Source organism: Schistocerca serialis, chromosome 2 (assembly GCF_023864345.2).
Source record: "Schistocerca serialis cubense isolate TAMUIC-IGC-003099 chromosome 2, iqSchSeri2.2, whole genome shotgun sequence".
NCBI classification, from domain to species: Eukaryota; Metazoa; Arthropoda; class Insecta; order Orthoptera; family Acrididae; genus Schistocerca; species Schistocerca serialis.
In genome coordinates, this window is record NC_064639.1 from 245,195,507 (window position 1) to 245,210,416 (window position 14,910).

Sequence of the window (14,910 nt, forward strand, 5' to 3'; positions counted from 1 at the left end):
AAAGAAACTGAATGCAACGAGGTATGTTTAGCTAGAATAAAACGTCAAAGAAGTAGGATGGGTAAGACACATACATACACGCCACTAGCCAAAAATCAGATATACATTAAACGAGTTCTATCTTAGTAACCATTCGGAATAGAGCATAAATATGTCCATATGAAGTTCTTTTGTTTCAAATGAGCATTCCTTTCACATCCCTGAGTACTGACCATTCCTTCTGGGACATTGTCTGTAGATATGTCTGTTATCCTGTAGTATCGGTGTTTATCCACCTAAGCAAATTACGTAATATCTCTCCTTGCCAAAATTTGATTACACTAACTAAACAATAAACTTATAATGTATTCACTAACCCAGCATCGGAAATGGTTAAAAGAAATACCTGAGCGAATATTAATGACAGAATTATACGTCCTTCTTTTCCTGACGCCACAAGTCACGAAAGACAGGGGAAGGTGCTCCTCATATCGAACGAAGGGGCTCAGCTATGTAGGTGTACCAGGTGCTTGTAATTAAAGTGCAGATATCCATAGAAGTCCAGTGTTGGCTACAATTATCTTATGGCAGCGAAACTTGTAGATATTCTAATGCGTTAATGTGGAACCGATTTATGCTGGTAAAAGTTAGTTCCAAATTTGGCCACCAAGTGCAGATCTGGCGCTGTGAATGCAAGAAAGAAGTATAGAAATGTTTCCATACGTAACGGATTATGAACAGGACGTGGGCAGAAAAGGTCAAACAAGTGAGGAAGGCACAATGTTGAGTTGATTATAAAACGCCACTTAAACAGCTCGTCCAGTATGGGCGTGGAGCCACTGACGAGATTCTGCATACATAGAATGAGATCAACAGTTGCTCGCACCAGTTCCGGTGGAATCTGGACAACGTGTTTGTGTACACTGGTCTTCAGATCGGTTAGAGACCTAACGTGTCTCTGGTAAACACGTTCTTTTAGATAACCTCACAGCCGAAAGTCACATGAATTCATACCGGGTGATCTTACAGGCCATACATCTGCAAAACCTATGGAGATAATATTTTCTTGGAAGGTTGCATTAAGTAGATTTTATGTCTTTCACTGGGCGAGTGATGTGATATGTTGCCCCATCTTGCGTGGAAACAGTAGTTTCCACACAGCTGCGCTCTTCCAAAGCAAGACTTACATTCTATAGAAGGTGATCTCGATGGTGTGCAGACGTCACGGTACACCTGACAGGCCGTCTGAGTGCATTCTCTTCAAAGAGGAATGGTGCGAGAATAAGGGTGCTTGTGAATTCAGACCACATAGTTACGTATGACGAGTGCAATGGCTCTTGATGCACGACCCACGGTTTAACAGTATCCCAAATTTGGCAGTTCTGTGTATCCACTGCACGCTGTAGTGTAAAATATGTCTCATCACTCCATAGAATATTTCTCGGCCACATGTCATCAACTTTGATCCATGTCAGGAACCTAAGAGCAAATTCAGAACGTTGCTGCGGATCAAGAGGTTTCAATTCCTGCACTGTCTGGATCTTGTACGGGCACCAGTGTAAAATATAATGGAAAAGTTTCGTTACTGTTGACAATGGGATGGACAATTTTCGTGACACTGCATTAGCACTGGCACTACCTGGAGCACCTGCTGCATGGTCAGTTACAGCAACAGCAAATCGTCAATAAGTTCCATTGGGATAGGACGCCGTCCTCTTCCAGGCGCCACACCGAGTTCACCAGTTGTAACATCCACGAGATAAATGTTACCTACAGTGCGACGAGAGGAAATTATGCCTCTAACAGTTATAAACATAATCTATCCGACATATGAAAAAACAGTGAAATAAAACGATGATAAATATTAATTATTTATATAATATTTTATGATGTAATTGGACATATCGATGTGTATCATACAAAGATAATGATAATTGTAAATTCCTTTTATGATCTGCGTTTGTCTTCCTTTGTTTTTACCTTTTGTTGGTTGGCTTTTGTAGGTTGCGGACGCAAGACGCATATCAAACTGAAGTCTGTTAAGAAATTGTAATTATTTGTTAATTATTACTTGAGAACAGAGTTCATTATTATTATTATAAATATGAGTGAATAATTATTTGTAGCTTTAATTCCACTCTCAATAAGCATTATCTGTGTTAATTATTTCTTTACGCTGCAAGGAGCGCAGCCGTTGATGATAGCGATTTGTATCGCGCTTTTATCTGTGTTTCTTACAAAAGCATCAAAGGTTTGCTCGTTGAAAATTAGTCTAAGTAGTGCACAATATGAAAGTAAAGTTTAATAAGCATTTCAAATACTTATCCTGTTAAAAGGAAATTTGCTCTAACAATAGAAAGTCTCTATCAATTGTCTGCCGCCATCTTAACAATTATCTCAGCGGCAAATTCAAATTACGCAACTCTGCAGACATAAATGCCGAAGGTAATAAAAATGTGTAAAAATAAATGTGCACCGGTGATCCCGAACTCATTTTAATGAAAATAATTCGAATCAGGTTGGTTCTTTAAAAACAGTGCTTATAGCACGATCCATATAACAAACTTTTCTTGCTGATGTATGGAGCAGAAATTAATTACGCACGAGTTGCGAAGAACATTGTTTCAGGTAACATGCGTCAGTGTTGTGCGCGGCTGATATTCGGTGGTTTTAATGATCATTTTGCCGAAGATAACTGTTTCCATCATAATCAATAGTTGTATAGAATCTGTTGTAAGAACTGTGATTTAGTGACACACAACTTACAGACAACGCTTTAACACAACGTTAACTTGGAGTTCTTTAGCAACTTGACCAAATCTTTAGCCGGGAGAAAAAATTATTTAGTAATTACTCACTGTAATGAAATAAGATTATCATTTTCATTTACAAATTAGTTAAATACTAAACCACTGGATAACACAGCGAACGCCACGCCGTCTTTTCGAATTTCGTTATCTTCTTCATTAAACTCTTTAATGGCATCGGGGCTCTCCCCAGACTTTTCAGTCGGCTATGCTCTCTCACCTCATTGCAACACTATAATTGCTGCCATTCACATAAAACAGTTTCAATAACAGAACACAGTCTCTCTTCTCCATAGCTGTTCACTCACGTTATGGTTTGTCAAATGCTAGTGCGGTTGTCCTACCGTCGTATAAAGAGAGAACAGCGCCAGATTTGCTCCTGGTGGCGAAAATTGGAACTACACTCCTGGAAATGGAAAAAAGAACACATTGACACCGGTGTGTCAGACCCACCATACTTGCTCCGGACACTGCGAGAGGGCTGTACAAGCAATGATCACACGCACGGCACAGCAGACACACCAGGAACCGCGGTGTTGGCCGTCGAATGGCGCTAGCTGCGCAGCATTTGTGCACCGCCGCCGTCAGTGTCAGCCAGTTTGCCGTGGCATACGGAGCTCCATCGCAGTCTTTAACACTGGTAGCATGCCGCGACAGCGTGGACGTGAACCGTATGTGCAGTTGACGGACTTTGAGCGAGGGCGTATAGTGGGCATGCGGGAGGCCGGGTGGACGTACCGCCGAATTGCTCAACACGTGGGGCGTGAGGTCTCCACAGTACATCGATGTTGTCGCCAGTGGTCGGCGGAAGGTGCACGTGCCCGTCGACCTGGGACCGGACCGCAGCGACGCACGGATGCACGCCAAGACCGTAGGATCCTACGCAGTGCCGTAGGGGACCGCACCGCCACTTCCCAGCAAATTAGGGACACTGTTGCTCCTGGGGTATCGGCGAGGACCATTCGCAACCGTCTCCATGAAGCTGGGCTACGGTCCCGCACACCGTTAGGCCGTCTTCCGCTCACGCCCCAACATCGTGCAGCCCGCCTCCAGTGGTGTCGCGACAGGCGTGAATGGAGGGACGAATGGAGACGTGTCGTCTTCAGCGATGAGAGTCGCTTCTGCCTTGGTGCCAATGATGGTCGTATGCGTGTTTGGCGCCGTGCAGGTGAGTGCCACAATCAGGACTGCATACGACCGAGGCACACAGGGCCAACACCCGGCATCATGGTGTGGGGAGCGATCTCCTACACTGGCCGTACACCACTGGTGATCGTCGAGGGGACACTGAATAGTGCACGGTACATCCAAACCGTCATCGAACCCATCGTTCTACCATTCCTAGACCGGCAAGGGAACTTGCTGTTCCAACAGGACAATGCACGTCCGCATGTATCCCGTGCCACCCAACGTGCTCTAGAAGGTGTAAGTCAACTACCCTGGCCAGCAAGATCTCCGGATCTGTCCCCCATTGAGCATGTTTGGGACTGGATGAAGCGTCGTCTCACGCGGTCTGCACGTCCAGCACGAACGCTGGTCCAACTGAGGCGCCAGGTGGAAATGGCATGGCAAGCCGTTCCACAGGACTACATCCAGCATCTCTACGATCGTCTCCATGGGAGAATAGCAGCCTGCATTGCTGCGAAAGGTGGATATACACTGTACTAGTGCCGACATTGTGCATGCTCTGTTGCCTGTGTCTATGTGCCTGTGGTTCTGTCAGTGTGATCATGTGATGTATCTGACCCCAGGAATGTGTCAATAAAGTTTCCCCTTCCTGGGACAATGAATTCACGGTGTTCTTATTTCAATTTCCAGCAGTGTATTTTTTTCCATTAGCGTGTATGTCAAGTTTCGCTGTCATACAATAATTACAGCCACCACTGGACCTCGTTGATAGCTGCACGAGTTGACGTCAGGTGCGCGTTCTCCTGCAGGTGGTGCAGGAGCAGCTGGAGGAGACGTGCCGCTGCCACGGCGTGTCGGGGTCCTGCGCGGCCAAGACGTGCTGGCGGCGGCTGGCGCCCTTCCCGCGCACCGCGGACGCGCTGCGCCGCCGCTACCTGTCGGCCCGGCTGCTGCTCGTCCCCAACTCGCACCGCGACCTGCGACGCGCCCACAGGACACTCGGTGAGCCGCCTCGCCTCGCCACGCCTACCCTACCGCCACTGGCACAGCACTTGCTGCATTCAGTGGACAACTCTTACGGTTTGCAACACTGTTGCCACCTATCAACTTGTAAGACCCTAAGTAGGTTTTGAAAACGGTTTACCCATAAAGGTAACTCCAGATATGCTCTGAATTAAAAGGTATGCCTTAACATACAGCACAGATTGGCCAAGATTTCGACTCACAGGCCGTGTCCTGACACGTGTACTCTAGTTCTCACAAGGGAATGGTCCAATAAGACATGTCGAAATCTGCGCTGAAATTTTTTACACAGGAAGAAGACAACGAAAGAAATGCGCTGTCAAAATTTTACCTGCTAAGAGGCATTGAAAATATTTTTAAAAAAATAAAAGGCTGAAAATTGCCAAATTCGTAGCGCGCCATGCGGCGGTAAAAATGTACGCCCCTGCCGTTGCTGTAGCAACTGCGCATGCGCAACTAGGCACTGCTTTTTGCAGTAATGGTAAGTATTGACAATACAGATAAAGCTGAATTAACATTTATTGTGCTTTCGTAATACATGCCTGCCAATAGTGCCTTTTCTTTCTTCCAGTTTCACAGTAATGTGGAATCCAATAACGTTCTCAACTTAGCAGAGATGAAATATGAATAACGTGAAACTTCCTGGCAGATTAAAACTGTGTGCCCGACCGAGCACTTTCAGGAGTGCTAGTTCTGCAAGGTTCGCAGGAGAGCTTCTGTAAAGTTTGGAAGGCAGGAGACGAGATACTGGCAGAAGTAAAGCTGTGAGTACCGGGCGTGAGTCGTGCTTCGGTAGCTCAGATGGTGGGGCACTTGCCAGCGAAGGCAAAGTTCCCGAGTTCGAGTCTCGGTCGGGCACACAGTTTTAATCTGCCAGGAAGTTTCATATCAGCGCACACTCCGGTGCAGAGTGAAAATCTCATTCATGATTAACGTTGTTTCCAGCCGAAATCACCTACTTCTCCTGAGGACGTACATATGTGTAATTTGTCAGCTGATTTCCTTGACATTCATTCGAATTATATAGACTTTTCGTTTGAAATTGTGGATACGTTAGAAGAAATATGAAATAATTGTGACGATTCCATGAATTGTGGTTCGGACGACGTCAGTTGTGCCAGTAACAGTTCTGAAGAAGAATACCTCCCAATCCTAATAAAAACACGTACGCAGCATCTTTCAGCGACAAAGAAAAGGCAGTAAAATAGTGGCTAAAGGAAGGAGGGAAAAAACGTTTGAAGTTACGCAGTGTGCAAAGGCGTTTTCGTTTCGTAAAATGGGAGCGTGAACGGTACAAAAGGAAGATTAAATTAAAAGAAGTAAGGAATATAAACCAAACGGAAACCCAAAACCATCTGAATAAAAACTGTTCGAAAGATTTAGAACTGCTCGTGAGAGGCTACGCACCGTTACCGATGGAGATCTACTAGACTGTGCCCTCCGAATTGCATCTGCCATGAACACTGCTAATTTCCAGGCTTCCTCAATCTAGCTACGCAGGTTTAAGAAATCTTACCGAATAGGAAGTCACAAAAATGGTTCAGATGTCTCTAAGCACTATGGGAGTTAATATCTGAGGTCATCAGTCCCCTAGACTTAGAACTACTTAAACTTAACCAACCTAAGGACATCACACACATCCATGTCCGAGGCAGAAATCGAACCTGAGACCGTAGCAGCAGCGCGGTTCCGGACTGAAGAGCCTAGAACCGCTCGGCCACAACGGCCGGCGGAAGTCACAAAATTACCAAGTTTATCACGTAAACATGTAGAGCAGCTGCCTGTGATAGACAATGCTATAGAGGAATTCATAGCTGACGTAAAGACAAAACTTGCTGTTATACCCGCAACTGCTGTTTATAACGCTGATCAGTCAGGTTTCGTGAAAGTATTGCGTGCACACCACACTTTACCATTTCGGGGTGAAAAAAAGACGGAGTCGATTGCCCAATCAATGAATGCACTGACTCATTCACATACGATAACGCCAGTGATAAGTATGAGTGGTTTACTATTTCCCCAGCTGTAGATCTGTCTTCAAGAACCGCAAGGCAAACTAGGAAAAAAAATGGTCTGTTTGGTTGCAAAAATCTTGTAATAGACGTATCAAAATCTGGAAAAATGTGAAAGAATAATTTTCAACATTTCGTTCGAAACGTATTCCTACCAGCTGCAGAAACTAATTCATTGCTTTTGTTCGATTCATGGTCTGGACATAACGACGCCTCTGTTCTTGTGGAGGACGACGAAAAATCTGTAGATGTAATGTGGATTCCGCCTGGAACTACTAGTGCGATTCAACCTCTCAGTAAAGAATTTTTTCGATAGTGGAAAGCATTTTTCAGGAAATTATCAGACAACATAATTTCCGATACCTCTCTGTCATTGCAAGTTTATGAGGGGAACAGTATTCTTAAGCTCCAGTCATTTGTGCATAACAGTTTTCTTCGCCACGCTTTACGAATTTGATCATGCAGCGCAATATGCAGGACGACGGCCGGTACCATTTCTGTCTCCATCCCGGTTGTTTCTAAATAAAACTAGTGATTACTGCGAAGTGCCTGACTGCACCAACTTTTCCATTGTCCAGTGCGCCTGATGCAAGAAAAATGTTTTTCTTTTTTTGTCATTCAATAGACACTTCCCATTTTTGTGACGACTACAGGGAATAAACAAAGAACTGTTTCACGGATAGTCAAATAAACTCGTATAACACTCAAACATTATTATAAGAAACGGCCTACAGGAAATGTTATAAAATGTAGAACTGCAAGACACATTTCATTTCAACAAATTACAAGTCCTTATTGATGGAAGTCGTCTCTGACATCAAACATGCCCTGATTTTATCTTCTCTGCTAGTCACTTTTATCAGAACAACGTGTGCAAGAATTGAACTGCCGATATGAAGTTATTCAAAAGAATGTTTGTATAGTTTAAGCAAGGTTTTCACCGGGACAAACAAGCTAACAAGCACGAGCAAAAGAGAATTCTTTCTGTGTACCCGGTAGGCCTCTTGCAGGTCTTTCAACTGGACGCCACAGCAGCTACTTACGTGCCCCTAGGCTTTGCCAGTTACCTAATCGGAAAATGGAGCCCTGCAGTTTGGATTGGAATCCGAACGACATGTCTTTCGTGACCTTTCCAACATCTGTGAGAAGTGAATACACGGTTAAAAATCATACTGAAAAAGTTGTGTTCTGAACGGGGTTTGATCCCACGCTCTCTGGATCACGAAGCGCGCGCTTTGTCACTAGACCATTTTTGGTTAAAAAAAAAAATGACCATTACACTTCACACGCCCAGTGGAAATGCTAACTGTGTCACCTCTTAAGATGATGCTCGACGTCGGTAATCAGTGTTCTGTTTATCAATTTCCCCTCAATGGTAATGAGAAGCTAGGGAAAAATGGCAGCCGACATACAAGGAAAATTTTGGACCAGGGCTAAGGAGAGATGGGAGACGCAATTCCATATAAAGTGCACGGTCTCCACGCATATCAGGCTTCCATACAAATTGAGACACTTAAATTCTTCCTTCCCTGCGCAATTTTGCATACTCCATCAAGAACAGTGCGCTCGCCATGCAAAATAATCCTCACTAAATAGCAAAGTTTCGCATTGTGGCTCTAACAAAATAGAGTTGTAGTCTGTATGCCGAATATTAGCTCCAAAAACTAAAAACTAATAACACAGCGTTCGTAAACGATGTTCGCTATCTCGTGTTCTCTTCCGTTCCCTCTAGTATAAACGATTCTACCAATATACAACCAATGGTAGTGAATTTTCTTCAAATACTCATTCACACGTGTTCGCTTCCATTCGCTCCATTGTAAACCAGGCTTTAGGTGCTTAAAATTGGTGTCTGTGAACACTGGAAAATTCCACCACGCGGCGCTGCGTGAGTGATTCGCCGAGTCTCACGCGGAAAAATATGTGTAACATTTTTAAACAAAATATTTGCAATGCCTCTTAGCAGCTAAAATTATGGCAGTGCATTTCTTTGTCTTCTTCCTGTGTAAAAAAATTTCGGGGTAGATTTCGATATGCCTTGTTAGAACATTCCCGTGTCAAGCTCGCTGCACACTTCCCCTACCGCCACGCCACGCTGTCTGAGCACTTAGAGGGGGGAGAGTGGGAAACGGTGAGTGCGCAACATTTAAAACGCAGTGCAATCGCTCTGCCTAGGAAGTGATCTTATATTTCACATTTCTCAACAACACAGCTCACAAACAAAACAAATTTTCAATATTATTTAATTATTTTTGACATGCTGAAGACATAATTTTATCTGGTACGAACTGTCGGCATACGGACATATGCAGAGAATTTCATAGATTTTCGCACTCTAGTTCCCACGTAGTGGTGACTTGTTCAGTTTCATAATCGGAAGAACGTCTTTCACTCAAATATTTTGATCGATATATTGTAGAACTTTTAGAAGCGCATAAGGAGACGTGGAAACTCTACCTGAGAAAAGGAATGTTGACCTGCTGGATTGGTATTAAAACGGGAATTACCTTGCAGGCCAATAAGTTGCATCTGCATGTGCACAGAAGCACTTTCAACTGAAACGGCAAACGATCTCGAAAACAACATTTCTGTTTTCTGGCTTACAATGTCCTCAAAAAGTTTAGAAAACTATCCTTGTTTTAATTCTTTCTTGGCCACAATTCTTCAACCCTCGCATTTTTTTAACACTTGTGAGCTTAAGGAACTGGACTGTTTTTGTCAGAATTTGTCTCTTCTATAATGTGATTTTCTTATTAAATGTATCCCCATCAAATCAAAATAAGTTGCTTCTCGCATTGCAGTGTCTTATTGTGAGCCGTGTGCAGTCAAGTTCACTTAAAATGCGAGGTCTGCAATCCACTCTGGAAGTTCGGATTTTCGTTTCTGCACTTATTTATCCTTCATAAATTCAATAATAGCGAGTTTTAAATCAAAAAATCGTCCAAGGCATACCCCTTGATTTTACCAAAATACTTTGCAGCAATATATAAGTCTCCATACTTTTCGTTCAGTTTCATAGAAAACTGTTGCAACTGACAGTGGAATAAAGCGTGCATTTCTTCAAGTGCTGCATCCTTGCAAATTTGGTTTGAAATAATTCTTGATGTTCTGAACACTGAACCGCGTCTGTCGATCGTTGCGATGTTTTGCTCTTCCATTGTCAACTAAACCTCTAAATTCTTTGTCTGTGGTATTATAGTCCATGTGTAGTTGGAAAGGGATTCGCCGAAAGTAAACGTGTTCAGTGCCATTCCAACACAAAGGTGTTAAGTCCCCTTGTTCTTCATCAAGCAAACGCTGGCAGATTCCGTATACCTGAATATGTTGCAATTGCAGTTGTTGCGGCAACTGACTGCCGATTCCCCGACTTTCGTCTTTGAAAAGGCTGGGGCCGCCCTTCATTACAGCACAATTGGTGGCACCTTTCTGTACACAGAACTGCCACATCGCTGGGTAGGGCGGGCTGGTCTGGGTGATGTACCTCTGTTGCCATCCCCCCCCCCCCCCCCTCCCCCGCCCACACAGATCGCTAGATCACACGCCAGAATTTTCCCCGTGGGGTTATGTTAAGGACAAAACTTACATATCCCCAGTGCCAACAACACTGCGAGAATTGCAGGAACGCATTACTACTGCTCCGACGGGCATTGACGAAACTGTGCAGGTGAACGAATGGACGAAACTGGATTAGAGTTTGAAGACGTGCTGGGTGACCAAGAACGCACACATTGAACATTTGTAGAATGTACCGGAAATGTGTGAGTGTTCTTATAAGCTACAAAACTACAATCGTCCGGTATAACTGTGGGTTCTCTGATTGCTTTGGGAGATGGTGGAGTGGAGCTACAACATGTGAAATATTAGTTCAGTTTATTACAATAGTGATAAAAAGATTTTTCTTAATTTTATACAATCCACTTCCATAGGAATGTGCTGAATATTTGTAACAGTCTTTGAATATCAAAGCATCACTTGGTGCACAATTCTTCTGTTGAATAAAATGCCTTTTCTCGAAGGCATTTGCGCTTGGTTTTTCTGAAAGAACTAAATGACATAGCAAATATTTTGCACCTATGTAAATAATAAAACTGTAAAAACCCCTGAATAAAGATATCGTAATTTAAAGATTTAGGAGTCTGTTCAGTTTAGAAGCTCTAATGTTGATCTTAGTGACGGCGAGTACACCAAAGAACCAATACCTGGCGCCGTTAGTTTATTGACCTCAGTGACAAAAGCATTCTCGGAAGTTTACGGCAATGACAGAACTAAGCGCCGCTATATTATCTTTATAAACACAAACTAACACTGAATTTACTTGGCTAGCATTAACGGATTTACTGATTTCACTTTATGTATTTGCTTTGCGTCTTTCGATAGATTTCATATATATTTGATTTCCTGGCTAGGAAAAAAGAATTTATTGGCAAAGTGATCCTGTAAGTGTTCCTTTTTTACCGACTGATTTATGGAACCATAAAAAGCGACGGTAAACAAAGGCCCACTTGTTACTTCAGTTGTGGAGCGTGGGCATGTAGGTAATGTTAAATAATTGTAAATCCTTGTGTTGTTGGTGGTTTGTGTGTGTGTGTGTGTGTGTGTGTGTGTGTGTGTGTGTGTGTTGATTTTTCTGTCTGGCAGTTCTTTAATCCATCTGCTCTCTATGATGCGTCATGGTGATGAACAGACCGTAGCACGATACTTTTGTTTTCCTTTGTGTGCACCAAGCTAGATTAGAATGAAGAGGAACGTAACTGTTGCTACTTTTACTTTTAGAGAGACTGTTGTGACACCACGAATGTTTCTCATTGCCTTTTCTTTCATCGGATTTTTCCCATAACACAGCTCCATATATTAATTTGTTGTTGGAAAAAGGCACTGAGCAATAGCTTAACACTGCCATTGTAATTAATTTCATTTAATAAATATGTATCACACGCTTTCTTTGCAGACGGATATTCGCTATGTCTCATGATGTGGTCACTGCCGAGTAACATAGCTCGATGAAACTTGGACCGTACATATGAGAGGCGATCAAAAATTTTCCGTTTGAGGGACCACACTTTGTCTCCCAGGCGTCCCTAAACGGGGCATGGAGGGGAGAGAAAGTTGAAGTGTTGCCAATACCTGCGTTCTGCACCAGCGCAGAACATGCACTTCCTGCTTCAGCTGTGTCTCTGGTTCCTCCCAACGAGTCTAAATATTATAGTTAAGTTGGTACTACACCCCATTAACGAAGGACACTCACTGTCTACAAAGGAGGGAGTTCCAAACATTTGTATCTTCCCTCTTACAGACATGCATACAGGATGAACGTCAATAAAACCGACAAACTGCAGGGACGAATTCCTGAATGTAAATGGAGGAAAAAAGGTCTATGAACATGTGTCCAGAAATGCAAGGTTGTCATCGTAGATGACTCTGAAAGTTCCCCTGACCATGTGCCGTGTGTTCCTTGTGTGTTACAGGCCACGTGACTGACAGGGTACTGTACACTGCAGAATGGTCCGGTATTCATGTTGGGAAGAGACTGAGATTGTGTTTGTGTTTGTCCAGGCGTATGTTCATAGGACGTTTTTTCTCCCATTTCCATTTCCTTTGTCAGTTTTGTTAATGTTCACCCTGTGTACATTGGTGAGGAAAGGAAAGAGGATGAAGTGGCATCAAAGAAAATCAAGTAAATGTACACAGTCACATCCTTCATTAGATGAGGCTAGGCAAATAGCTTCCTCAAGAAAAAAAATTAAAAAGTATGGAAGTGGGAAATCATTGACAATAAGTAATAGAACTAACTGCCACAGTTACTATGAAGTGGGACATAACGTCAGTGATGGGGCAATGGCACAATCAGGTCACTTTGTTAGTGCAGGCTGCATACATTCAGGGACAAGTATAGATTCAGGGGGAAACCTGTTGTTCTCTTTTGACTGACAGGTCCTTAACCTATTGTTCTGCTCTGTGGATTTTGACCCCCTTGGGATAATCCTTAATCTATTGTTTGGTTAAGTGGTTTTCCATGCCACCTGCCCCCTCCTCCCACATCCTCCTACTCCTCCCCCTCCTCCTCCCTCTCCTCCTCCCCCACCCCTTTGGGAACTCCTCCCGCCGACAAAAGCAGGCTTTCCATATCAATTTGATGGATTCATTAATTAAATCACTCAATTAATTAACCCTCCCCCTCTGCGAAGTCCCCCCCCCTAGCCTTCCCCCTCCCTCCCGCACTTGGAAATTGACGAAAAGAAGAGTAGGTTGATTGGCCATTTGGTAGGTAATCGATTGCAGTGTAGGGAATGTTATTTATTTAAACAGTGTTTTGGATACAAGGCAGTGTTTGGAATATAGTCTATTCATTTATTTAAAAAAAAATGCCAGGAAATTGACTGCAGTGTATGGAATATTGTTTATTTAAACCATTTATGAAATACAAGGAAGTGTGTGGAAAATAATTTATTTAAAGAATTTGTCTGGAAATTGATCGCTGTGTCTGGAATATTTGAACTATTGTAGCGCTTTTTCGTTCAAATTGTGTAAGGAAACACGTAATTACACTGACACAGCTCGCTCAAACATATCTGAAAAACTGTCTCACATCTGACCAACCGCTCAGGTTGCCCCGAGTCGGGGCGCGCCGGAGAGACTTAGAAACACTAGCAGGCTGGCTGCACTGCTGTCAGCTGTCGGCTGCTCCACATCTACGTGAAGTACTGCACTAATCCCAAAACAAAAGCCTCAGATGGCGGCAACCCTTTGATATTGATACCTGAGACATTCCTGTCAAAATACATAGATTGGCTGACTAATTAATTAAGTCAGTACCTTTTGTGTGTTTTTCCTTGCTTCTTATTGGTGGATAAGAGGATTGGAATATTTGGCAGAATTCGATCCTGCAACCCAGTTTCCAAACCCTACAGGATTTGTTTTCCCTTGCCCACCATAAGTGGATCCTGACACAGTTAGGTCATTTGGTAGGAAGTCCATTATGTTGGGGTAGCTGAAAATTTTAAATTTCGGCTCAGTTGCTGCTATGTCCTTAAACAATTTGTGGGTGAAACTGGACAGGTGCATGCTCACAATACAACTATTGGAAAGAATAAATTCATCAATCGGAAATTTGATGTCACAAATTGGTTCTCTCTGCTACATTTGGAAGGAGGAAGGGCCTACTGTATGATAGGATGGTAACAACAACAACAAATAGCACTGTGTGATATTGAGAAGCAATAAACATGAAACATGTAAACCACGATCCGGTCTGTAGCAGTAGTTGTCGTGCCTAGATGTTGGACATCGCTGAAACCCTTGTATGTCCCACACGCTAATGTCCTGAGATCCACATGCAGTGCGTCAATCTCTTTATGGCCACAACCGTAATCATGGTCACGCATGTATGCCGGAGTACACCACCCTCAGCTGTGGAGGGCATCCGGGGATGATTGGGTTGGTAGGAATTCGGATGTTATCAATACATCCAGCGGAAACACCCATCGTATTGAATCTTCTCGCACACGTCTGCTTCTGTCACCAATCACCCAACACACTATTTCACCAGCCCTCACTGCCATGGGCAAAATCAGACAGGTCGGCATATTCCTTACACCTAACCGCCTGTCGCAGGCTGAGCTAATCCACAACTTCTGGTCGCCAAAGCCTCATTACCACTTCTGCTGATAGCCATGGCACACAGTAAAATAAACGCCGCCAGCCGCTGTGCACTGCAGAACAAACAGCTGCAGCCTGGATGTATACAGTAGTTCTAACAAATTCCACCCTGACATAGAGTTTCCCCCCCCCCCCCCCAGTTTAAGACATCCACTTTACCCTATCTGAGACAGTGATGCTGTTGGCCAAACATCTCGAATTTCCCAAATTAAATATAGATTTTTCCCTTTTATACATGTTATTGATGAACACAGAAGAAATTGGGGCATACACGCATTTCACATCGCTAAGATATTGTTACTTGT

The 14,910-nt window shown here is 43.4% G+C and overlaps 1 protein-coding gene across 1 annotated transcript in view; it reads left to right on the forward strand.

Moving 5' to 3' along the window:
* Nucleotides 1–14,910, forward strand: part of LOC126455877 (protein Wnt-4-like) — a 154,790-nt gene that overhangs the window by 109,052 nt on the left and 30,828 nt on the right. Inside the window, exon 3 of the mRNA XM_050091637.1 lies at nt 4,724–4,916. Coding sequence (XP_049947594.1) covers nt 4,724–4,916 — 193 coding nt within the window. The remainder of the gene's footprint in view (nt 1–4,723; nt 4,917–14,910) is intronic.